This window comes from Bombus vosnesenskii, unplaced genomic scaffold (genome assembly GCF_011952255.1).
Source record: "Bombus vosnesenskii isolate JDL3184/JDL3185 unplaced genomic scaffold, Bvos_JDL3184-5_v1.1 scf7180000014816, whole genome shotgun sequence".
NCBI classification, from domain to species: Eukaryota; Metazoa; Arthropoda; class Insecta; order Hymenoptera; family Apidae; genus Bombus; species Bombus vosnesenskii.
Window position 1 is genome coordinate 57552 of NW_022883662.1, and position 24504 is coordinate 82055.

Here is a 24504-nt window from a genome sequence, read left to right on the forward strand (position 1 = left end):
CACATATGCAACCTAATTTAGATAATATTGACAATAAATGACTAATAATGGGAAGCTAAATGCGCATTTATTAATATTTCTATTTTACAGTACTCTTCAATCAATATCGCGATATTTTACGAAGTACTACAATAAATATTAATACATTGCTTTTACTTTTTGTGTTATGAAAAGTAACAAAGCAAAACAATCGAGAAGTTATATAAAACGTATTTGAATGTAAATAAAGAAGAATAACAAGATTATGGGAAGAATACATGCTACAAAGGATGTTATTCGTTTTTATTGAAACAATGCAAAAAGGACAATGTTAAGAAAATATTGCTGCATATTTTGTAGATGAAAGTATACCAATGTAGTATACCAATAGGTTTTCTACAGTTGAATATATTTATATATTTGATTAATGGTAAATAGGTGAAAAGACGAAACTTGAAATTTGGTTATTGTTTTTTTATAGCGGCAATACTTTCTCTTTATCTTGGTTCGTTATCACGGTGCGTAATGCATTATACATATGTATATCGTATCTATGGAACATATACAAACATTGCGTATAGTATGATTCACACTGGACTTTGCGCGTATTTTTTAATGGTTTCTTTGTTACAATATATCTTTGTTTTCAATCATGTAAGCTATCATAGAGGAAGTTATTTCTTAACGTATATGAGTTTTAATTACAAGTTATTTCGTTTCAGAATGTACAAATGTATAATGTACAATATCGTTATAGTACCACCCGATACATTCATGTATGTATAATGTTAAGAATAGGGAAGCGGTTAAAGCTATTTCAACTTCAGTCTTTTATAACGATCTGCCGTGTACTGAGCGTTCGACTGTCCCTACGAGTTTTCCCATTCAGTGACTCTCTTTTAAACAGAAAACCGTATGGCTTTATTAATGTTTTAGATCTTCAATAATTTTAAAATTTGTGTTGCTCTGACTATTACACGTTTATTAACTCGTCTTCGATAAATCTTGCTGCTATTTCTAATTATATGTATTTGACTTAATTAATCGAGTGAAATTTATCTAAACGGATGCTCATACTTCATCGATTTATCCATAAAAATGTTTTGTAATCATTTATGAAAAGTTCGTAAAAGGTTATTGTTTATCATCGTCAAGCTCGATCACAAATAATTTCATAGAACGTAATCGAGTTTTTTAAATGTTTGAAAATGTTTTTATAAACTCACTAGGGAATTTTTAACGCGGTAAGTTAGTCAAGGTATGAGGAAGGTACTTACATATTTTGAATAATGATCTGAACAAAGTGGATATAAATTAGTGAAACTACTGATCAATCATGTCCACAAAATCGGAGTCCAAGGAGAAGCAGAGCAGCAATGGAATGCAAAACACCCCAGTATCACCATCATATTCAAAAATAACAACCCCTATTGACATCGAATTCAATGACTTAACTTGTACAGTACCTCGTGGTAGAAAAGGTACGATAATATAAACATTGCTATACCGTTTGAATACAATAGTTGAAGCATTCAAATTTTATTTTATAATTTAAGTATTAAATATTTTCTTATGTTCTAATAGAACAAATATGTTTAAAATAAATATATATTGCAATTTTTCATTTTTTTATTTAAGCTCCGTTTCGTCTGAAACATATCCGTGAAAAAGTATATTCGATATTCTATATTGCAATTTTAATAATATGCTTTCAAAAGAAAGATAATAATAGGTTAAGAACTCAAAAATGTCTACTCGAAACATTGATTCTTTAAAAATTTCTTAAAATTCCTTTCCAAAATTCCTTAAAAAGAATTATTCTTATAAAATTATCGGGTAAAAAGATTCCACAAAAATCTTTTAGTTTTGTTGTGGTTTTAATCGTTTTAGCGCTGCATTCACTCCGTGACTTATTTTCTATAGTTCTATTGTGTTTACAATCTTTCTACTTACAAATAACAATATCATACTTGAATAAAACATCTTATTCTTGTTTTATTTTATTTAAAGTTATAATTAAGCGCTTTCAAATAAGAAAAGGTATATTCGTTTTGAACACGATCGAAGACCAATTTTTTAAACAAAGCATGCATATTGTATAGAATGGAATTGTTTAATGCGTAACTCACAATCAGTTACAATTCTAAAAAGCAAAAGATGTAAATTAAGTTAAACACATCAACGCTATCATGCTTAAGCCAATCGATTTGGTAAAGGTACAGTAGATGTTATGTAATACGAAAAGTAAATATATATAAGATAATCATATTTGAATCTAGGATAGCAAAAACAAATTTTATTGCTGTATAATTTTTTAATTATTGGTATTACAGTAAACAAGTTAAGTATGATACGTTAATACTTGTTCGCGATAAATCTTATTAAAATAGGTATTTTGACATGCAATAATACATTAGGAAGATAAATTATTCACTGATTCGATAATTAAATAACTAAAATAAAAAGGTCATGGATTAATTCATTAAACCTTCGAATAAAAATGTGTAGTTTTATATAATACAAGATTAGATTTTAATATCTTTCATCACTTCAATATGATAAATATGTACCGTATGCAAATAATTAAAGGACTGTGTGGAAAAATACTAAAATTATTCAGGGAACTATATCATGTTATATGTTCTTCGAAATCTTGTTTAATTATGTTACACTACTTGTTTATCATCGGATATTATCAGAAAATTACACATAGAACTTTCATCTACTTTTCATCTCGATAGTGTATCTGCTAACCTTGCATTCTTTTTGTATAATATTGTAAAATAATGAAATGTTCTATTCTCATATGTCTTAGGTACAAAAGTAATATTAAGAGGAATTTGTGGACAATTTAAATCTGGAGAATTAACCGCTATATTAGGCCCATCAGGCGCCGGAAAATCCACCTTGTTAAACATTCTCGCAGGATACAAGTAATGTTTCACATAACTAGAATAAAGTACTTACATGTAGTGTAATAAATGCATTGAGCAATTGTATTCAAATGAATATATGAAAAATTTATCGTCACGCTGCGTTATCCGTATACTTTTAATGAACTTTAAATTAGACTATTCTGCTTAAAAGAACAATCAGCATGTCAAAGGTCATTGACCGCACGGTTTACGTCGTAGACTTTACAATAAATAAGTGAATACTTTGTCTAAGTCAAGATCGATAGATTAGCTGCTCGCTATTATAGATACACGACTAACAATTTTATTTTCATCATTTTTTACTTTTTTCGATTTCAAAATCAAAGCTAACGTTTTCAGATCGGCTGATAGCGTTACGGGACACATAAGTATCAATGGACAAACTCGAGACGAGACTTATTTTAAAAAAATATCGTGTTACATAATGCAAGAAGATCTTCTTCAACCATGGCTTACAGTGCAAGAGGCAATGCAATTTGCTGTAGATTTGAAACTTGGCAACATTTCCCAAAAAGCAAAATCGATCGCTGTAAGCATTTTATGCGTTAGCGATACAATTGCATAAGAACAAAAACATATTTCTTTCGTATGGTGTATGTAAAAAATATCAGGAAAAATCTGTTTGATTAAAAATGCGATTCTTGTACGCAATCTTAAATTATGTTCTCAGAATACTCAGAATACGATGCATTTGATCGTGCACAGTTTTTATATTCTCGTCGCGCACTCGATGACAGTCTTGAAACAAGAGATCCAAATATTTCGACGTAATAATACTAGCTTTTTAAAAATTTGTTGAAATCTATGGATTATTGACATAGTATAAATCCATTATATCCACTACTGAACATTTACATAATTTTAGATAGATGAAATTCTAAATATTTTGCGATTACGTCATGCAAAAGATACAACTACCGAATGCCTATCGGGAGGCGAAAGAAAAAGACTTTCGATCGCTTTGGAACTCGTGAGTAATCCTCCTGTTGTGTTTCTTGACGAACCAACTACGTGAGTACTTTATATCGTTTATTAAGAAAGAAATAATGAAATTTCAATGTTTGCTCTACAATCCACCCATTCAATTTCTAGAGGACTAGATGAAATATCAGCTGCACAGTGTACCGACCTTTTAAAATCTTTGGTGCGACTGGGGAGAACGATAATCTGCTCCCTGCATACTCCAAGTGCAAGCATTTTCGCAAAATTCGACCACATTTATGTTATAGCCGCTGGCCAATGTATCTATAGAAGCACTGTACATAATCTGGTACCATTTGTTCGACAAATTGGTATTGAATGCCCGAAACACTACAATCCTGCCGATTTTGGTAAATAATAAGCTAATTAACTTTATTTATTGACTGAATTCATATATCGCTCGAAAACTAAACTGTTATCGTTACAGTGATAGAAATATCTGCGGGCGAATATGGTTCAGAATGGATAAGTCGAATGATAAATGCTGTGGACGCAGAATTTCCTATCGTTCCTGTTCCTCGACGAACGAGGTTCGAATTTCAATACAAAGCAAAAATATCGAAAGTGTCCTGGTTCAAACAATTTGGTGTTCTATCGAGAAGAATGTTATTACAGTTATGTAGAAATAAGGTGCAAAATAATTATAAAATTTAATGAATGGAAGATTTTGGAAGAAAAACGTAACGTAACAAATGCTTAATATTTTGCAGAGTTATATGTACTTAAAAATAAGTTTATATATATTCCTGGGCTTCGTCGTTGGTAGTTTATTTTTAAACATTGGAAACGATGGGTCGAAAACCTTATCCAACTTTACTTTCTGCTTTGCTTGTTTGATAATTCTCCTCTATGTACCTATGTCACCGGTATTAATGCACTGTAAGGAAACAATAATTACATGAGGTGAATCGATGATTCTTAATGTGCGTTTATTTAAAAAAGATAGGTTGAACTTCCTAATGGATAATAACATTATTATACAATTAAAAATTAATTAATTAACAAATAATTAACAAGTTGCTAAGAATCCTTTGAATGGTAGAATATGAAAGAACCTCCGACCGAATGTTCTACTACATTTTCGATCGATTATCCTCTATTATCTTACCAATTTTCATTGTTGTTTTCTTCAAATTCGATTATACTTTTTAGCTAATTTTAAAATTACAGTTCCTTCGGAAGTGCAATTGGTTAAACGAGAATATTTCAACATGTGGTACGATTTGAGTCCCTATTATTGTGCATTTACAATAGTTAATATACCTGGACAGGTAAGAACATATTGCAGGTAATAGGCATATTGGATTTCATCAAAAGTTATACAATATGGCAACTTTATAAATTATTTAAAAGCGAAACAACGTTCTAATCAACAAATCGACGTTGCAGATATTACTATCGTCGATATATTTATTGATAGTATATGTGATCACAAATCAACCTCTGGAGTTGTCCAGATGTGCAATGTTTTTTAGTATTTGCTTCATGTGCGCGTTTATCGCAGAAAGTATGGCATTAGTTATTGCCAGCACACTGAACATCGTAGTATGTTTCGTATTATCCCTTTATTAGTAATGATAATACTATAACACCGTGAGCTAATTGACGATTACCAACTAATATTTCGAAATCTTGACTATTCTCTCTGACGTTAATTATCTTCTAGAATGGTACATTTGTTGGGCCTGCAATTTCCACTCCACTAGTGTTGGTAGCTATACAAGGAATCGGCGAAACGGAAAGTTTATCTATCTATCGTAAACTCATAATGTATCTAAGTTACATTCGATATGGTATAGAAGGTCTTCTAGTTGCTTTGTACGGTTACAACAGAGAAAAGCTATACTGTCCGCCTGCGGAAATATTCTGCCCCTTCGGAACACCTCGACAAGTTTTACTAACAATGCGTAAGTCTCCTAAAAGTACTTAAAAGACTTCAAAATATATTATTTGCTATAATACAATGTCTTAATTATTGTTTCAGAGATGGAACATGTGGTTTTTTGGGTTGACATTATCGCTTTAATAATTATCCTTATCTGTCTAAGGGCTCTCTCCTATTATTTGCTTAGACAACGACTTAATCCAAACAAAATGTTTCAAGCACTTCATCTCATTGGAAGGATAATAAAAAATCATTTTAACATCGACAATTAAAACCTAGTCTTATTTTGTAGTATAAATATACGAAATATTATTTTCGAAAAAGTAATCGATCTTTTATGATTTTTTTCCGAATGTGATGAAAAGAAGATTACGTAATTAAATTTAATTTAATGAACTTATATTGTAATTACATATAAGCAAATCCATGGCTACTAGTGATTTTAAATGATTTTGTTCATTCTACCACTAATTAGGTGCAATCAATAAAATGATCTGAAAAGCTTAAAGTATTACAATAATAGAATAAAAGTTACAATAATAGAATTTTATTTCCTTTTATTTCATTATTGGATATATTTTGTAATACTAGACGCAATATTATAAAGAGATTGATTTATAAAATGTTAATAGAATAATCTACTGAACCTCTTCATTAATAAAGCAGTAATAATAAATAATAAGAAATAGCGATAAATGCATAATAGTGAAGAATCATTAATAATAGCCCTCAATAAAAAGTTGTTAATATATTACCATGTTGAAATTTCACAGAAACGCAAACATATTATACAGGGTGGTTGGTAAGTGGTGGTACAAGCGGAAAGGGGGTGATTCTATGCGAAAAAAGAAGTCGAAAATATAGAATACAAATTTTTCGTTTGAGGCTTTGTTTTCGAGAAAATCGACTTTGAATTTTGACTCGGTACGCGTGCACTTTATCACGTCTCGTTATAACGGATCTCACTGTAGATCGTTGTCTCGATGGAAAAATTAAAAGAAAAGAAAAAAATAAAAAAAATATGTTTATTCTATATTTTCGACTTCTTTTTCGCGTAGAATCACCCCCTTTCCGCTTGTACCGCCAGTTACCAACCACCCTGCATATACATACATTTATAGCATTGGCATCGTCCGGTTATTGAGCGACGAAAATATTTGGAAAACGAAACGTTCACATACATGAAATGTATATAAAATAGAGTTTAGCAGATACAAATAAGCAACATATGATATAATCAAATAATAATGATAATTCTGTTATGACGAGTGAAGGTATGTCGAAACACCCTAATGTAAATTTTATTCATGAAACAAACATACAATTGTAACATTAAGATCTAATAATTCTTCCAATTTTAACAATTAATATCTAATATTCGAAAATAATTTGATATTCCTAACTTTTCTTGTAAATAAATGAGTAAGTTTTAAGAGAAATATAAAAAAAGAAAAGACAATTTTTAATAATTTATTTATAACCAAGTTAGTAATACATATGTATGTATCAGTTTCATCTATTGTTTGCTAATGCTAATTGTTATCCGATGCAATATTGTTTAACTAAATTCTTTTTTTTTATGATATTAAAAAGGACAAGGGCGGGAGAGGAGTCAAAGCAAAAAAGGGACAGAAATATTTATACTCTATACAGCTATGATTAACAAGGAGACGGCAAGAACTGTGAAATCTCGAATGAGTGTTCATTCAATATTTTAGGTTCATAGTAAACAGTCCCAAAAGAATTCGAATGCGTGGTTTTTTATTTTTTTTAAATTAATCAAAAATTATGTTCTTGGTACAGCAGTTTCTTATGTTTTAAATATTTTAATCACAATTTTCATCTGCAAAATTGTAAGAATATGCAAGCGTATTATAATAAATAAAAATAATCAAAAATTTATCAATATAAATTGTAAAAATTTAATATTTACGAAAATATAATATTAAGATATAAAAATATACTTATTAATTTTTCTAAAATAAATTTAATAAACCATTAACTTCTCATTCTGAGGTAACTTAGTGTAATTATTGTGCGATTTTGTTATTCTAATAAGTGTTTTTATCGGATAAAAAAGTATAAACTTTTCCGTAGAATCGTACAATGAAATAGATTCTGTAGAGTGGACACATAGGCGATTATATCTCGTTTGTGGTGGATCTATGTAAATAGGTTCTTGTATATGCTAGCGTGGAACATCTTCCAGCATGTGACCGCTTGGTGTAGCACCTGTACTGTGGAAAAACTATAATAATTAGTGTAAACACGATTATATAAACAGGTCTTGAGACTCATATACCAAAGCCAAAGAGGAGATTTCCTCTTTGCCGGAGCTTAGGAAAAATCATTCGAAAATTGAGTCGTAACTAACATGGAAGAACATGGAAGTTCTCGTCTTGCGCACCCTTGACACGCAATGAATACCACAAACAGAGATAGGGACACTCTTTTCATTTCCTTCACCTTCGTAAAATCGTGTACTTTATTAACCTTTCATGATGATTTTTCACGATTATAACACGACTCAATTTTCATACGGTTTTCCCTAGCAAGTGTCGAGACCTATTTATATGATCGTGGACGTCAGCACTTTCATTTTTTCTCTGGTAAAACAAAGGAAAAAATAAACTCAAGATCAAATCATCAAACGCCATCTCTTGGAGATATTGTTAACCAGGAGACAAAATAAACTAGAACTTGAAATAAACTAGATAATAATAAACTAGAAATAAAATAATTAGAATTAATTTTAAATTAGTGTTTCAATTAATAACATTAACTTGACTTACTCTTGTAACTAAACGTAATAATAAAAGTTATAAAAAAACAAAAACGAAGTATGTAATATTTAATTCCTGCCAAGCGACAATAAATGGTAATTATACTTTTATTTAATAATAATATTTTTGTTCTGAGAGTGTTATATATATATCAATTTTTTTATTATGTAAATTCATATTATTGTAGAAATAAAAATTATATAAGTTGGAAATTTAATATTGTATTTGTCTACGATAGATGGCGTTTCAATAGATATAAATGTTTCCTTCCTTTAAAGTTTGGTGTTCTATGTTCTTTACCTTCTATCAACGCTTCGAAGTGAACGTACTTTTCTTTTTGAGCGTGTACACGTTTCGTGTCGCAAGGCTTAAAGGTAAATATATGTATTTAAATGTAATTTATAATAAATAATATTGTTCATTTTAAGTGTGCCACCTATTCATATATTAAATAATTAAATTTATTTATAATATAATATATTACATTACAAGATGATTTACGATACAATAAAGATTTCATTATTCACGTGTATTTGTTATTCATAATTTTTCTAATATAGTTAATTATATTATTATATTTTAAGTTTTATTATTTCAATATTATGTAATTGTACAAATTATTATACGAATAATTAATTATACAAATATCTTATACACTCTGTGTATAGTTAATAGTATCTGAAACGCAAAAATAGATTTCAGTATAAGGAGACGTAAAAAATTATATTTAGATTCCTATATATCTAATGCTAATTATTTTTCTTGATAAACGAATGTTATTTGTTGCCAAATTCACTTATGTATAATACTAATATGCACTGTATATGATGATATAAATAATCACCATCTTTCGACTGAGAACTGTGATGGCAATTTCTTGCTGAAAGAAACTGATCAATATAAATAATGACGAGATATTAGATTCAAAAGAGCATTCAAAATGTGTTTCTTATTTCAGAATGCGTTACGTGGCCGCTTATCTTTTAGCTACCCTGGGAGGGAAAGCATCTCCTAGTCAAAATGATATTGAAAAAATTTTATCATCCGTTGGAATTGAAGCTGATACAGAAAAGCTTAAGAAAGTCATCTCAGAACTGAATGGAAAATCAGTAGATGAACTTATTGCACAAGGTACAACTTCTTTAAATTTAAATATTAACACATACATGTGTATAGATAAACTATGAAATAATTCAATGTTTAAAATATCTTTTTTACTAATATCTATAAAAGAAACAATTATTATGCGAGTCTGTCAGAAGTTAAATTAATCAGCTCTATTTTATATGAATTTCTCAATTTCATCAAGTTTCAGTTTTGTCAGATACACATTCAATATTTTAACCTTTTGCGCTTAATGACTTTCTTAGTCTGGTGAAGTAGCAACTCGAGATGATTTGCGCATATGTGATGAGTGTCTTACAGGTAACATAAAATGATTATATACACAAATTAACTTACAAGAACATTATATTCTAATAATTTATTTTAAAAAATTTCCGTTTTTAAAAATGTGATTTTGTAATATTAATTTCTGTATTTTTTTGTATGGTAATTTATAAAGCATTCACCAAGATGCATCCTTACTTTGGCCAAAATTCTTCTTTGGTGACATTATGTCATATTTGTCAAATTGAATGTTATAACAATATTCTCCCTCTTATATCTTTCTTGCAGCATAACCGTTTGTTTCAGTTATTACTTGATTTATCGGTAAGAAATATCTTTAAAAAATTCAATGGTTCAACGTTTGAGGATACCTGTGGCCTTCCAGGTTTTTCATCGGCTATGACTTTTATTCTCGGCGGTATTTCGCTAGATTCTTCAAAAGGTGTCCATTCTGAATTATTAGGATTATATGGGGCATCACTGTCACTTTTGGATTCACTATCTACTATTCTAATCTTTCGATTTCTTACACTTAATACTATGTCACTATTTCCATCACTGCTTTCATTTTCTTTATCCTTCATGGATCGATCTTGTCTCTCAACAATTCAAAATCAAATTCATCTTCATTTGAACAAATTTCATGTCCAAAATCCATTTTTTAGGGCTTCTAAGCCACCAATCAAAATCATTGAATCCAAACTAATGTAGGAGACGTCAGATCCATGGTTTTGGAGGAGTTTGAGATTAAATATCTTTTATCCCCATTTCAAAGTGTGACACTTCCTAACAAAGAACATAAAGAGCTAAGATACCTATTTTCGAAAAATACTGTGCTATCATTAATTGGCGATGACAAAATCTAACAGAGACTTGCTTCTCACTCGCCATTGCCGTATGAAACGCTGTAGCGATTGAGCCGCCTCTTGAGCGCAAAGGGTTAAGAAACAAAGGGCTTATTTTCACGAACCTATTTGTTACAAAGAAATGGCATAAGTAATCGCAAATTTCAAGATATATTTTTAAAAATAATGTTTATGATCGCAATTTTTCTCTATTTTCCAATTTATAGAGTTGATCAGTAAGGCTTTTAAATGACTTGTCTATATCTATTTTTATCTTAACATGGTTTGTTTTGTTTTGGAAATAATGTTTTGTCAAATTAATTAAAAACTGTTTTGTTTCATTGATATCAATGTATTAATATTATTCGACATTCTACTAACACAGGTCAGTTTAACAAAAAGATGTTTGATTCTTTCAGGGATGGAAAAATTATTATCCATGCCAGTTGGTGGTGCTGTAGCTGTTAGTGCAGATGCTGCACCTGCAGGAGGTGCAGCAGCCCCAGCTGAAGAAAAGAAAGGTAAATGTTATATGAATATATAATACAATTAGAAATTATATAAAAATTATTCACATAATTTCTGTTTACAGAAGAGAAAAAACCAGCGAAAGAGGAATCTGAATCGGAAGACGACGACATGGGTTTCGGTCTCTTTGATTAAAATGACCAACAATTATATCTGTATAATATTTGTGCAACATATGTGTTATACAGTTTTGACAACAGCTCTGAAAATGAAATAAATTTTATTTTTAATTTATTAATACTTAATTTTATTAAATTGATACTTAACATACTTTAATTCAATTAAATCTTAATCATCCTTTTGTGTGTATATATTGTCGAATAGTTATAAATACCTATAGACCTCAAATTTTCTGAATTAATATTGCAACATACTTAATGTACTTTAATTCAATTCTTAATCATCTATTTGTGTCTATATATTGTCGGATAGTTATAAATACTTATAGACCTTAAATTTTCTGAATTGATATTGCAACATAACGTACTTTAATTCAATTAATTCTTAATTATCTATTTGTATCTATATATTGTCGAATAGTTATGAATACCTATAGAGCTCAAATTTTATGAATTAATATTGCAACAATCTTCGTGCATAGATATGTGATTCAAAACTTCAAATTCTTGAAAAATCATGTTATAATACAACTTTTAATTATGATTCCTATTTCCTTTACTGTAGTAGTAAGCTCTAGTGAGACTGGATATTAATTTCCTATACGAGGAAATGTACATGATGGAAAACGTATACGTAATGTACTCAATTGTGCGCCGTTGCAGCTTCATTCATAGCATGGAGTGGGGGTTGAGAATTGAAGAAAGGAAGGGGTGATGTTGGAGAGATTTGCTAGAAAATCCAGTTACGTGTATTCTTACGCTACCGAACGTTTAAATTGACGGAATTAAAAAGATAATTGTGGTTATTCGATATTCGGTTACAGGTCTCGTATAATGTAACTATTTGGATGCGTTTACAAACGTTTGGCAATATCAGAATATAGGATCGATCGAAACACTTTTGTACTTGAGGGACTATTTTTAGATAGAGGGGCGGTCATTGGCGGCCATGATGGGTGTCAGCGGCAAGTAGTGACGGCATTCACTTTGCGTCAGTTGGTTTTGTGCGCTGATGGTTGGACCGAGGTTTTTTGATTGAGAAGAGCGCACTATAAGCCAAAACAGTTGTACATAGGAACGATAGACAGCCGCGATAGATTTTTCATTAGGTAACCGCGGCTGAAAAACCTCGAAAATTTTGGGAAAACATTAGGAAAATGACGCAGTTACTACCCATAAGGTTTCAAGAACATCTCCAGGTAGGTGACCTGCTTTCGTACCCGGCTCTTCTATTATTTCGACACGTCGTCAAACAGCTTCATTTTCGCCAACTACATTTTCAATTTCATTTTACTATTATAACGTTCTTCTAGAAAATTTTTAGCTGCCAGTTTTATTGCTGTAACGAGGAAATACAAATTCCGTTAAAATACTTTTGAATTGACATTACTTTGACAGGTATAATAGTGATCGCATGTTCGTTCGTTATACTAAATTTTTATCAATTTATATGAACGTTCGTAATAGGATATTTAGAGGTTAACTAATCATAATATTATTCTGCATAGCAGTGTCGACGAGAAAAATAAATTGATTTTTTTTATCAACGAGGGCCACGTCTACTCGACATATACGCCCCTTATTTCCGTCTTTATACATCGTGAATTTTCTAATTAAAATATTCGTTATGTTTCGCAAATCTCGCGATAGCAATATGGAATTAGATTATGATTCATTAATTCGTCTGTAATTTACTTCTTTATAATAGTGATTTGCGATTTCGCGTGAAATAGCTTTTAATTGCAATCATGTATCATTATGTATTTTTTATTCTACATTCCAGATAAACTGCATTTAACTAATCTATTTCTCCCATCTTCCTGAAGCTGATGAAATTAATTCTTAGCGTGAAATATAATTTAGTTCAATAACAATTTTTATTAAATTTTCAGATTAGATAAAAATCAATGTGGAACACTTTTATGCTTATTTATCTTAAATTAATTATTAAATATGTTTAATATAAAATTATATTAAAAGCTCCCTCCAATAATTTTGATACATTAAAGTTATTTAAAGAATAAGATATTCTAATTACAATTTATAGAATATTTAGATATATTTCAATTAAAGAGCTGTTTCTCAGTATGATAATTTGTTTTTGTCATTTTCTTTTTTCTAGCTTACAGCTGTTGGGATTAATGCTAACAATGTCAGCTTTAACACACTCACAATGGAATCTGATAAATTTATTTGTGTTCGAGAAAAAGTTGGTGATACTGCACAGGTAGTTATTATCGATATGAATGATTCTGCAAATCCAATCAGGAGACCTATTTCTGCAGATTCTGCGATCATGAATCCTGCAAGTAAAGTAATAGCTTTAAAAGGTAATAATTAATATAAAATAAACACATGGAACTTAATAATAAATTTAGTAACATATTTTATTCTTACTATTAGCAATGAAAACTCTTCAGATTTTTAACATAGAAATGAAATCAAAAATGAAAGCTCATACAATGACAGAAGATGTAGTCTTTTGGAAGTGGATATCATTAAATACTTTGGCATTGGTAACAGAAACTGCAGTTTATCACTGGTCTATGGAAGGAGAATCTACACCGAATAAAATGTTTGACAGACATTCGTCACTAAATGGCTGTCAAATAATTAATTATAGAACTGATCCAAAACAAACATGGCTATTATTGATTGGTATTTCTGCTCAGCACAATAGAGTGGTTGGTGCTATGCAACTTTATTCTGTCGAGAGAAAATGTTCTCAACCAATCGAAGGACATGCTGCTTCTTTCGCCCAATTTAAAATGGAAGGAAACGCAGAACCAAGTAACTTATTTTGTTTTGCTGTCAGAACAGTACAAGGTGCAAAGCTCCATATTATCGAAGTAGGTCAACCTCCTGCTGGTAATCATCCTTTCCCAAAGAAGGCAGTAGATGTTTTTTTCCCACCAGAAGCTGGAAATGACTTTCCTGTTGCTATGCAAGTCAGCTCAAAGTATGATGTTATATATTTAATAACAAAGTATGGCTATATACATATGTATGATATTGAATCTGCTACATGTATATTTATGAATCGCATATCTGGAGAAACTATTTTTGTCACTGCACCGCATGAAGCATCTGGTGGTATAATAGGAGTAAATCGGAAAGGTCAAGTATTATCTGTATCCGTTGATGAAGAAAACATAATTCCATATATAAATGGAGTACTACAAAATTCTGAACTTGCATTGCGAATGGCTGTAAGAAATAATTTGTCAGGAGCTGAAGACTTGTTCGTCAGGAAATTTAATTTGCTTTTCCAAAATGGTCAATACGCGGAAGCAGCCAAAGTTGCAGCAAATGCTCCGAAAGGAATACTTCGAACTCCGGCGACTATTCAACGGTTCCAACAGGTACCAACTACGCAAGGACAAACATCACCCTTATTGCAATATTTTGGAATACTTCTAGATCAAGGACAATTAAATAAATATGAATCTTTAGAATTATGTCGTCCAGTGCTTGTGCAAGGTCGTAAGCAGCTTCTTGAGAAATGGTTGAAAGAAGATAAATTAGAATGTAGCGAAGAATTGGGTGACTTAGTGAAACAAGCTGATCCAACTTTAGCTCTTAGTGTTTATTTAAGAGCTAATGTCCCTAATAAAGTTATACAATGTTTTGCAGAAACTGGACAATTCCAGAAAATTGTACTGTATGCTAAGAAAGTTTCTTATACCCCTGATTATATATTTTTGTTAAGGAATGTCATGAGAATTAATCCAGATCAGGGTGTAGCATTCGCCCAGATGTTGGTCCAAGATGATGAGCCCTTAGCCGATATCAACCAAATTGTGGATATATTCATGGAACAAAACATGGTTCAACAATGTACAGCATTTTTATTGGATGCTTTGAAAAATAATCGGCCAAGTGAAGGAGCTTTACAAACACGACTTTTAGAAATGAACTTAATGTCTGCTCCACAAGTTGCTGATGCAATCTTAGGAAATCAAATGTTCACACACTATGACAGAGCTCACATTGCACAGTTATGTGAAAAAGCTGGCTTATTACAACGTGCTTTGGAACATTACACCGATTTGTATGACATTAAGAGAGCTGTAGTACATACACATTTACTTTCTCCGGATTGGCTTGTAGGATTTTTTGGAACATTATCAGTTGAAGATTCTTTGGAATGTTTGAAGGCAATGTTGACTGCTAACATAAGACAGAATTTACAAATCTGTATTCAAATTGCAACAAAATATCATGAACAGTTGACTACTAAAGCACTGATAGGTATTTATAATTTGCTAATAATGTTATTTTAAACATATATTGATTTATGTTATTTATATTACTATGTATTGGTTTATTTACTTCATATAATCATTATTTTCAGATCTATTTGAAAGTTTTAAATCATATGAGGGACTGTTTTATTTCCTGGGATCTATTGTTAATTTCAGTCAAGATCAAGAAGTACATTTTAAATATATTCAAGCAGCATGTAAAACTGGACAAATTAAAGAAGTGGAACGAATTTGTAGAGAAAGTAATTGTTACAATCCAGAACGTGTAAAAAATTTCCTCAAAGAGGCAAAATTATCTGACCAGTTACCTTTGATCATTGTTTGTGATCGATTCGATTTTGTACATGATCTTGTACTGTATCTCTACCGAAATAATTTACAAAAATACATAGAAATTTACGTTCAAAAAGTAAGTTTCATTAATCGTCATTCTGCATCGAATTTAATATAAGAGTTATAAATTTTGTAATGACTAAACTTTACGACAAATAATAATTACAATATAGTTTCTAGCTTTATTTATTGTAATGGTGGTTTAATTTTAGGTAAATCCGTCACGTCTACCAGTTGTAGTGGGTGGTTTACTTGATGTAGATTGCTCAGAGGATATAATAAAAAATTTAATCCTTGTGGTACGTGGTCAGTTCTCTACTGACGAACTTGTAGAAGAAGTTGAGAAGAGAAACCGTTTGAAGCTCTTACTTCCATGGCTGGAGTCTCGTGTCCATGAAGGTTGTGTTGAACCTGCAACGCATAATGCACTAGCGAAGATATACATTGACAGTAATAATAATCCAGAGAGATTTCTTAAGTAAGTAAATCTAAATATATCTTGACATAGCAAAAAAATATATTATATAAAATGTTCTTTATTAACTAAATTTTAATTTTACAGAGAGAATCAATTTTATGATAGTAGAGTAGTAGGAAAATATTGTGAAAAACGTGATCCACATTTAGCGTGTATTGCGTATGAGCGTGGTCAATGCGATAGGGAATTGATAAGCGTATGTAACGAAAATAGCCTTTTCAAAAGTGAAGCTAGATATTTAGTGAGACGTAGAGATCCAGATTTATGGGCTGAAGTTCTTCTTGAAAGCAACCCTTACAAAAGGCCGTTGATTGATCAGGTAAGTTTACAGTAAAGGAAAATGATAAAAGTAGCGTCAATAATTTTTTAAACATTTAATGAAAATTTGTTTTTATAATTTTAACTATGCTTGTATGCAATTGTTATGAAATTATCGAGATTTCTTTGTAGGTTGTACAAACAGCTTTATCAGAAACACAAGATCCTGAAGATATATCAGTTACTGTTAAAGCATTTATGACTGCTGATTTACCCAATGAACTAATTGAGCTTCTTGAGAAAATCGTACTCGACAGTAGTGTATTTAGTGATCATCGCAATTTACAAAATCTTTTGATTTTAACGGCAATAAAGGCTGATCGTACGCGTGTTATGGAGTACATCAATCGGCTGGATAATTATGACGCTCCTGACATTGCTAACATTGCTATTAACAATGAGTTATACGAAGAAGCTTTTGCCATCTTTAAAAAATTCGATGTGAACACGTCAGCTATCCAAGTTTTAATCGAGCAGGTTAATAATTTAGACAGAGCTTACGAATTTGCTGAAAGGTGAGCTATAATGAATTAAATTTGTAGAAAGTATCTATGTATGAAATTTGTAGAAAGTACTATGTATGAAATTTAACGTGAAATAGTATATTAATGAACTGAATAACATAATTAGTAGAATGGTTGATTGTAATTCATTTTTTAAAAATTAATGGTCTGTTCTTATAGATGTAATGAACCGCCGGTATGGTCTCAATTAGCCAGAGCACAATTACAACAAGGTTTAGTGAAAGAAGCCATAGATAGTTTTATTAAGGCTGACGATCCATCAGCGTATGTAGATGTAGTAGAAACTACTCATCGAACTTCTCATTGGGAGGATTTGGTTCGTTACTTGCAAATGGCTCGCAAAAAAGCGCGTGAATCTTTCATTGAGAGTGAATTAATTTACGCATATGCAAGAACCAATAGACTTGCAGATCTTGAAGAATTTATTTCTGGTCCTAATCATGCCGACATACAAAAGGTAAGTTTTATGTATACATATTAGATATGTAATATTTATTTATGTATATTATCTCTAAAACAGATATATTTATGTCCATAAATGTAAATTTATATTACTTGTTATTAGATTGGCGATAGATGTTTCGACGACAAGATGTACGATGCTGCTAAACTTTTGTACAATAATGTATCGAATTTTGCACGATTAGCTATTACGCTTGTTCACTTAAAAGAATTCCAAGGCGCCGTCGACAGCGCTCGCAAAGCGAATTCAACTCGTACTTGGAAAGAAGTTTGTTTTGCTTGTGTGGATAGCGGAGAATTTAGATTAGCACAAATGTGTGGATTACATATAGTCGTACATGCCGATGAATTAGAAGATTTAATCAATTATTATCAAGATCGGGGGCACTTTGAGGAACTTATTAATTTATTGGAAGCTGCTTTGGGACTTGAAAGAGCGCATATGGGAATGTTCACTGAATTAGCTATACTTTATAGCAAGTATAAACCTCAACGAATGCGAGAACATCTTGAACTTTTCTGGTCTCGAGTTAATATACCGAAGGTATACTATTAATTACATTTAAAATATTTGAATATGAACAAAATGGAAAAGAATGTATTATATTTATTAATAAAATATATAGGTACTCCGTGCAGCAGAGCAAGCACATTTATGGGCAGAGCTTGTATTTTTATATGATAAATATGAAGAGTACGACAATGCAGTCCTTGCAATGATGCAACACCCTACTGAAGCATGGCGAGAAGGTCATTTCAAAGATGTGATTACTAAAGTGGCAAACGTTGAACTTTATTACAAAGCTATACAGTTTTATGTCGAATATAAACCCCTACTTCTGAATGATATACTACTTGTACTTGCTCCACGCATGGATCATACGAGAGCAGTTGCATATTTCAAGAGAACAGGGCATTTACAACTTGTAAAACCATACTTGAGGTCGGTTCAAGCATTAAATAATAAAGCAATTAATGAAGCATTAAACGGTCTACTTATTGACGAAGAAGATTATCAGGGACTCAGAACATCGATTGATGCGTTCGATAATTTTGATAATATTGCGTTAGCGCAACAACTGGAGAAACATGAATTAATTGAATTTAGAAGAATTGCCGCATACTTGTACAAAGGAAATAACAGATGGAAACAATCGGTGGAACTATGTAAGAAGGATCGATTGTTTAGGTAAAACATTTAAATATTCTATTTATATGAGTTTTCATTATTTATTTCCATTTTCGTTATTCAGTATTTTAATTATTATGTTAACTGAATAGAGATGCTATGGAATATGCAGCAGAATCTCGCAATCCCGAAGTTGCTCAAGAATTATTAGAGTGGTTCTTGGAGAGAGGATCAAAGGATTGTTTCGCAGCATGTCTGTTTCATTGTTATGATTTACTTCATCCAGATGTTATTTTGGAACTTGCGTGGAGACATCGTATTTTACATTTCGCTATGCCGTATCTTATACAAGTTGCGCGGGAATATATTACTAAGGTAATACCTCTCATAATTCAATATATTTAATTGCCAACATTTTATTATTATGATAATGACATATATTTTTTTAAAAGGTTGATAAACTGGAAGAAGCTGAAAGTCGCCGCATGGAAGAAACTGATCATCAAGAACATAAACCTATGATTATGCGTAAGTATTTATTTCTTAGTTTAAATATTTTTTAAGAATTTAAATAAATTATTAAAAAAAACTATGTTAGAAATTTTTATAAATTGTACATGCGTGAAGATGGCAGTGCTATTTAAGGGGAAAATTTGTTTCTCTTTTGTTATGACGTGAACAATCTTTTTATAAATTAATCTAGAGCAAAAAATAAAGATTTACAACTTTTCTTTGTAAATATACGCTAAAGCAATTTCTTACAACATGTAAGTCTTATTCAACACAAAATTATGTAATTATTTTTGATATAATAGAAAAAATTCTTGAAGAAATAACAAATATGTGTTATATATATTTTGTATCTTATCATATCGTATGTATTTTCTATCTATAGCGGAACCTCAGTTAATGTTGACAGCAGGACCAGGTATGATGGCACCTGGTTATGCACCACAAGGCGTATATGGAGCACCACCGCAAGGTGTCTATGCACCACCTGCAGCGGCGTACCAGGCTTATGGTATGTGAAACACAATGTGCAACACGTTCAGTAACAGAGATCAACAAAATCTACTTTTCTATAATATCTAGGTAGAACAAGATTATTTCAATAGCTCACAATTATATAAAATGCTAAAATAATATCATTAAAGAGAAAAGCGTTGCCGCAAGATAATTGTAACATAAATAAAAATAATGAATTCAAAGTAAACTACAAAATATTTAAGCGCGAATTTCTAGTTTATGAGTAACATTTATAAAATAATTAATTTACTGTTAAAGTAATTAAAGAGTACACATTGACCATTGTTTATGGAAAAAAGGAAATAATCGTAATAAAAACAAAAAAAATACTTAAATATTTTGCGAATTCACATCGTATAACGAATGTTTAAACGAGTATGCAATAGTAATAATTTTAGTAATCCATATTATATTGCAACATTCTACATTCTACCAATTGAATTGGGTTATTTTATGTTACTTCATAAAGTAACTATCAACATACTTTCACTGGAATATCGATGTATTGCGTACGTACGTGCCTTTGTTTAAGTATTGAAAGAAGTTTTAGTTTAAGATAATATAAAATTAACAATATTAAACAAAAATATTTGTAAGTTTCAATTCAATAAATGTGTCATGAAATTACACAGTGCTTCCTTTTTGGTAAAAGAAAAGAAGAAAATTGGGCTAAACATATTTAAGTGATTATTAAGAGAAACGATAAGTACTCAAAACTAACATATATTCATGTCCATCCAATGGAAAATGAAATATGGTGAAAATATTATTCTAATATATAATTTGTAGTAATAAAATAAAGGATCTATTTATTTAGATTCAATGAAAACGTTGTTGTCACAGTCAAATGTATGAGCCTCGAAATACCTAACAAGATAAATTAAAGAGAGCGGCATATATCAGTACATCAGTATAACAACAGTGCAAAATAAAGCTGAGAAGTCTGTAAACTGTATGTAATGTATCTAGAAATTTAAATATAGTATGATATGAGATACGTTTGTATGTCTGTCAGTATATAAGTTTAGTATCTGTGTGTGTTATTGTTGTGGCATGGATAAATAACAAATTTAGCATTTGATCAGGCAGCCAAAATGTGAAGTATAGAATAGTAATATTACATGCTTTCCTAAAGGAAAAAAAAGAAAAAAGAATGATAACAAAGGTAGCTCTCTGATATATTCTCACTAGACAGAGAACATATTTAATCCATTGAAAATATAACAAACTTTATAACGATCTCGTCATATTGATGTATGGATATATGTACTGAGACTTGTTTATGCTGGCTTACAATATTATAATCTTATCTTTTTTGTACACGTTACATTAAAGTATTATAACACTTGTAAAGAAAACTCGGAGGTGTTATAAAATTATATGAACTAAGTAACAATTTTGTTTTATTAACGTGTTCATTTTTTTAGAAATATAATCAAGTTCTTTTTTTACTTATTGTATTTGGTTTACATAATGTATGTATAGTATCCTATTTGGATGTATTGTTCAGTATATTAATTGTATTAATGTATAATGACATTACAAGTATTAATGCAAGTTGGGTAGTCAGATTCCGATACATATGTAGAGAATGACAGAATCGTGTTTGTTGACGTTTCTGTTCATTAAGTGATTCATATTGTCTGTATAAAATGCTCTACTAATAAATCAGGATCAAATACAAGATGTAAAAGGTATATCGGAAAAAATAGTACCTTTTTCTGGCATATCTTACATTCAATGTTCCTAAAGGAGCAACATTATTGCATAACACATTTTTAGTGACATTTTCTTCTGTCACATATTTCAAAAGGAGCAGGAGATATGCACTTATAAATTGTCCTCATTATTCATAAATATGAAACAAAAGTTGAAAACTGGAAAATCATAATATCACAATGATAATGTAACAGAATATTATTCAAATATTTGAATAATGTTTGTTGCAATAACGATACTGATCATTGTGAGCAACTTTCGTTTGATATTTAGCGATTGCAGTAATTTTAGCTGCATATATTAAATAAAAGATGTTAAAATTAGATAATACAAAGAAGAGTCTGTAACATTCCCAATAATCACTTCACTTTCATTAAAATTATATAACGAATGAAAATGTAGATTGAAAAATGTATCTAATACCGTTCTGCAAAAAAGATAATAATGTAATTGTATCATTGTTTGAATATTGTGGATTAAAATAAAATATTAGTGAATTTAGAAATAAATATGCCAAAATTGGTTGTTAATTACACGAATATACATATACATGATCAAAATCACATGTCTGTAATGTTGAAAGTCAGTATAAAATGTGAGACATTTGTCGCTATTAAATTTATTTCAATAAACAACTGTATGAATTGAATACACAGTTTACATTAATTTTATATTCCTATATGTATTTCTTCGTTACATATTATATATTTCTATTTAGAATTTTTTTCACAGGTACTCCTATGTCAAATGCGACTAGATTTTTTTTATTAAGAAAAAGAATTTATTTTAAAAAATTCTCGTTGATGAAAGAACTAATTATTTTTGTTTGAAAAGGAATATATTTTTGTTTTATATATGTGTACATATACTCCTATATCGAAGGTGACCAGATTCTTTTTATTAAAAAAAAGAATTTATTAAAAAAAATTCTCGTTTATGAGAGAATTAATTATTTTTGTTCAAAAAGTAATATATTTGTTTTATATGTGTATATATATATATCCTATTAGCACAATATTTATCTACTCAGTCAGCAGGTGATATTTATGAATCATATGTACGAATACTCAATGAATTTTTAAAATCAATTTTCTTGAAAATAGAATCTTCTCCTTTCTTTTTCTTTGGAAGTTTCAACAAAATTTTTTTTTCACTTTTTTTGTAGGGCAAATTGGTATTGCCCCATCTAGCATAATATTTTGCGGGATAAATATTCTATATATTAATCATTTTGTACATATTAAAAAGGAAGTTTATTTCTAATTTTACAAAAATTACAACAGATTTCACTATAGTTCGTATATACGTCCACATTTAAACTTTTTTATTGTTCGTTCGGTAGGTCTTATAGAAAGATCTTTTCCGAAGAACTCCAATTTTATGTTTTTTAAATAAATATTTATAATAACATTATCTTTAGGTATTGCTGAAAATAAACATGAATTAATGATAGGATAAAGGAATAATAATAAAGTATGAGACATAAAAAGGAATAGAAAAAGTATAAAATACAAATTATATACTTCGCATAATATTATCTCTTCCACAAATTCTGAAAATATTTTTTGTATCTTGAACTACAATGCCACTTAATCCAACCAAACTGGGACATTTTGATCCAACAATGGAAATTTCAGCACCATGAAAATCTGCTTTAATTAACTGTTGATTAACATTTTCCCAATTTGGATCTGTAGAATCTTTTGGAATATTATTAAAAAACTTGAAGCCAAGTACTTGTTCCATATAATTTAGCCATAACTGATTTAATGGTAACAATGCTGTATATTTCATATCACTTTTGCAACTAATCTTACGTAAACCAAGCTGCATTCGTTTCCTACTAGTTAATAACTTTCCTTGACATCGTTTTTTCTTGTTCCATTTATTTTTATGCTTAGCAAATATTAGTGACTGTAAAATAATTATAATCATGTCATAATTTAAATTTCTGGTAATTAATATGAGTGTTCAATACATCAAATTTTATTAGTAATACAATATAATTCTTATTCATTTATTCATTATATATTTATATTCTATATATATATATATTTTTTATTATTATCATACCTTTCTTAATTCATCTGCTACCGAACCAGTATCAGAGGAAGGCAATGCATTTTGTAGAAAATTCGTGATATATTGTTCACTATTTTCACATGTACTAATTTGTTTTGTTATACTTTTAGGTAATGTTAAACATATGCTTTCTGTAACAGTTAAAATAATTAATCATGATGACATTAGTAGCATATATTAACTAATCTTTTAATTAATAGATACGTACGATTTATTTGTGCCATTATCAGTAATAATAATAGAAATGAGTTAATCAAAGTAGATTTATTTTGCTTTGTCAAATTATAATAGATGAATTACAAAACGTAAACACAAAGTACTATTGACGTTAATATATTATATTTCCAGTTCTTTCCTCAAAATTTCTCGTGTATATTATATTACATTTTAGTAAATCATCTTAGGTGACTAGAAGAAAATTTTTTTAGGTTATTTTAAATTCAAACATGTTTAACTAATATTATAAAATGTAAATATAATGATATATTTCTGTATTAACTTAATTATGTCAATATATATATCACTACACATTTTCTTTCTAAAATCTATGAAATTTGAATCAAAAAATCTGCGAAAACGAGGCAGCATAAATTGCAGGACATGTAAATGAGTACAGCTAAACAAAATAACGGTTCATTTATTCCTAAGTAGGTAAAGATGATAAGTTCTTTGTGTATTAGAAATTGAAGAAAAAGAAAAGTTATCAGAATGCAAATTTAGCCT

The 24504-nt window shown here is 29.8% G+C and overlaps 4 protein-coding genes, 1 long non-coding RNA gene and 1 other non-coding gene across 9 annotated transcripts; 4 read left to right on the forward strand and 2 right to left on the reverse strand.

The window, feature by feature from the left end:
* Window positions 1-389: 389 nt before the first annotated feature.
* On the forward strand, window positions 390-6292 carry LOC117240592 (ATP-binding cassette sub-family G member 1-like). 4 transcript variants are annotated; one of them, XM_033506593.1, is made up of 12 exons: window positions 390-1101; window positions 1209-1460; window positions 2795-2912; window positions 3255-3444; window positions 3781-3926; window positions 4008-4246; window positions 4324-4526; window positions 4607-4775; window positions 5067-5167; window positions 5286-5441; window positions 5563-5803; window positions 5881-6053. In XM_033506593.1, exons 2-12 carry the CDS (start codon window positions 1316-1318, stop codon window positions 6051-6053), a joined length of 1881 nt encoding a protein of 626 aa, XP_033362484.1. In that variant the 5' UTR covers window positions 390-1101; window positions 1209-1315. The 4 variants fall into 4 exon arrangements, with proteins under 4 accessions (XP_033362484.1, XP_033362485.1, XP_033362486.1 ...); XM_033506594.1 differs by having other exon boundaries at window positions 1238-1460; XM_033506595.1 differs by lacking the exon at window positions 1209-1460 and having other exon boundaries at window positions 5881-6292.
* Window positions 6293-7728: 1436 nt separating this feature from the next.
* Window positions 7729-8486, reverse strand: LOC117240615. Its single transcript, XR_004494751.1, has 2 exons — window positions 8156-8486; window positions 7729-8029 (listed from the first exon to the last, which is right to left on the reverse strand). It is a non-coding gene; the product is annotated as an uncharacterized LOC117240615 (long non-coding RNA).
* Window positions 8487-8804: 318 nt separating this feature from the next.
* Window positions 8805-11566, forward strand: LOC117240614 (60S acidic ribosomal protein P2). Its single transcript, XM_033506632.1, has 4 exons — window positions 8805-8938; window positions 9523-9695; window positions 11218-11319; window positions 11391-11566. Exons 2-4 carry the CDS (start codon window positions 9524-9526, stop codon window positions 11459-11461), a joined length of 345 nt encoding a protein of 114 aa, XP_033362523.1. The 5' UTR covers window positions 8805-8938; window position 9523; the 3' UTR covers window positions 11462-11566.
* LOC117240616 lies at window positions 9384-9456 on the forward strand. The gene has a single exon (XR_004494752.1). It is a non-coding gene; the product is annotated as a small nucleolar RNA Me28S-Am982 (small nucleolar RNA).
* A 581-nt stretch (window positions 11567-12147) lies between the features above and the next one.
* On the forward strand, window positions 12148-20171 carry LOC117240611 (clathrin heavy chain). Its single transcript, XM_033506624.1, has 14 exons — window positions 12148-12281; window positions 12371-12644; window positions 13568-13775; window positions 13849-15696; window positions 15800-16119; window positions 16256-16521; window positions 16606-16840; window positions 16972-17354; window positions 17523-17820; window positions 17929-18369; window positions 18452-19014; window positions 19107-19329; window positions 19407-19482; window positions 19850-20171. The coding sequence occupies exons 2-14, from the start codon at window positions 12603-12605 to the stop codon at window positions 19981-19983; spliced, it is 5037 nt and encodes a 1678-aa protein (XP_033362515.1). The 5' UTR covers window positions 12148-12281; window positions 12371-12602; the 3' UTR covers window positions 19984-20171.
* Window positions 20172-22933: 2762 nt separating this feature from the next.
* LOC117240613 (ribonuclease P protein subunit p29) lies at window positions 22934-24416 on the reverse strand. Its single transcript, XM_033506631.1, has 5 exons — window positions 24281-24416; window positions 23990-24189; window positions 23773-23912; window positions 23223-23613; window positions 22934-23125 (listed from the first exon to the last, which is right to left on the reverse strand). The coding sequence occupies exons 2-5, from the start codon at window positions 24003-24005 to the stop codon at window positions 22989-22991; spliced, it is 684 nt and encodes a 227-aa protein (XP_033362522.1). The 5' UTR covers window positions 24006-24189; window positions 24281-24416; the 3' UTR covers window positions 22934-22988.
* Between the last annotated feature and the right edge of the window lie 88 nt (window positions 24417-24504).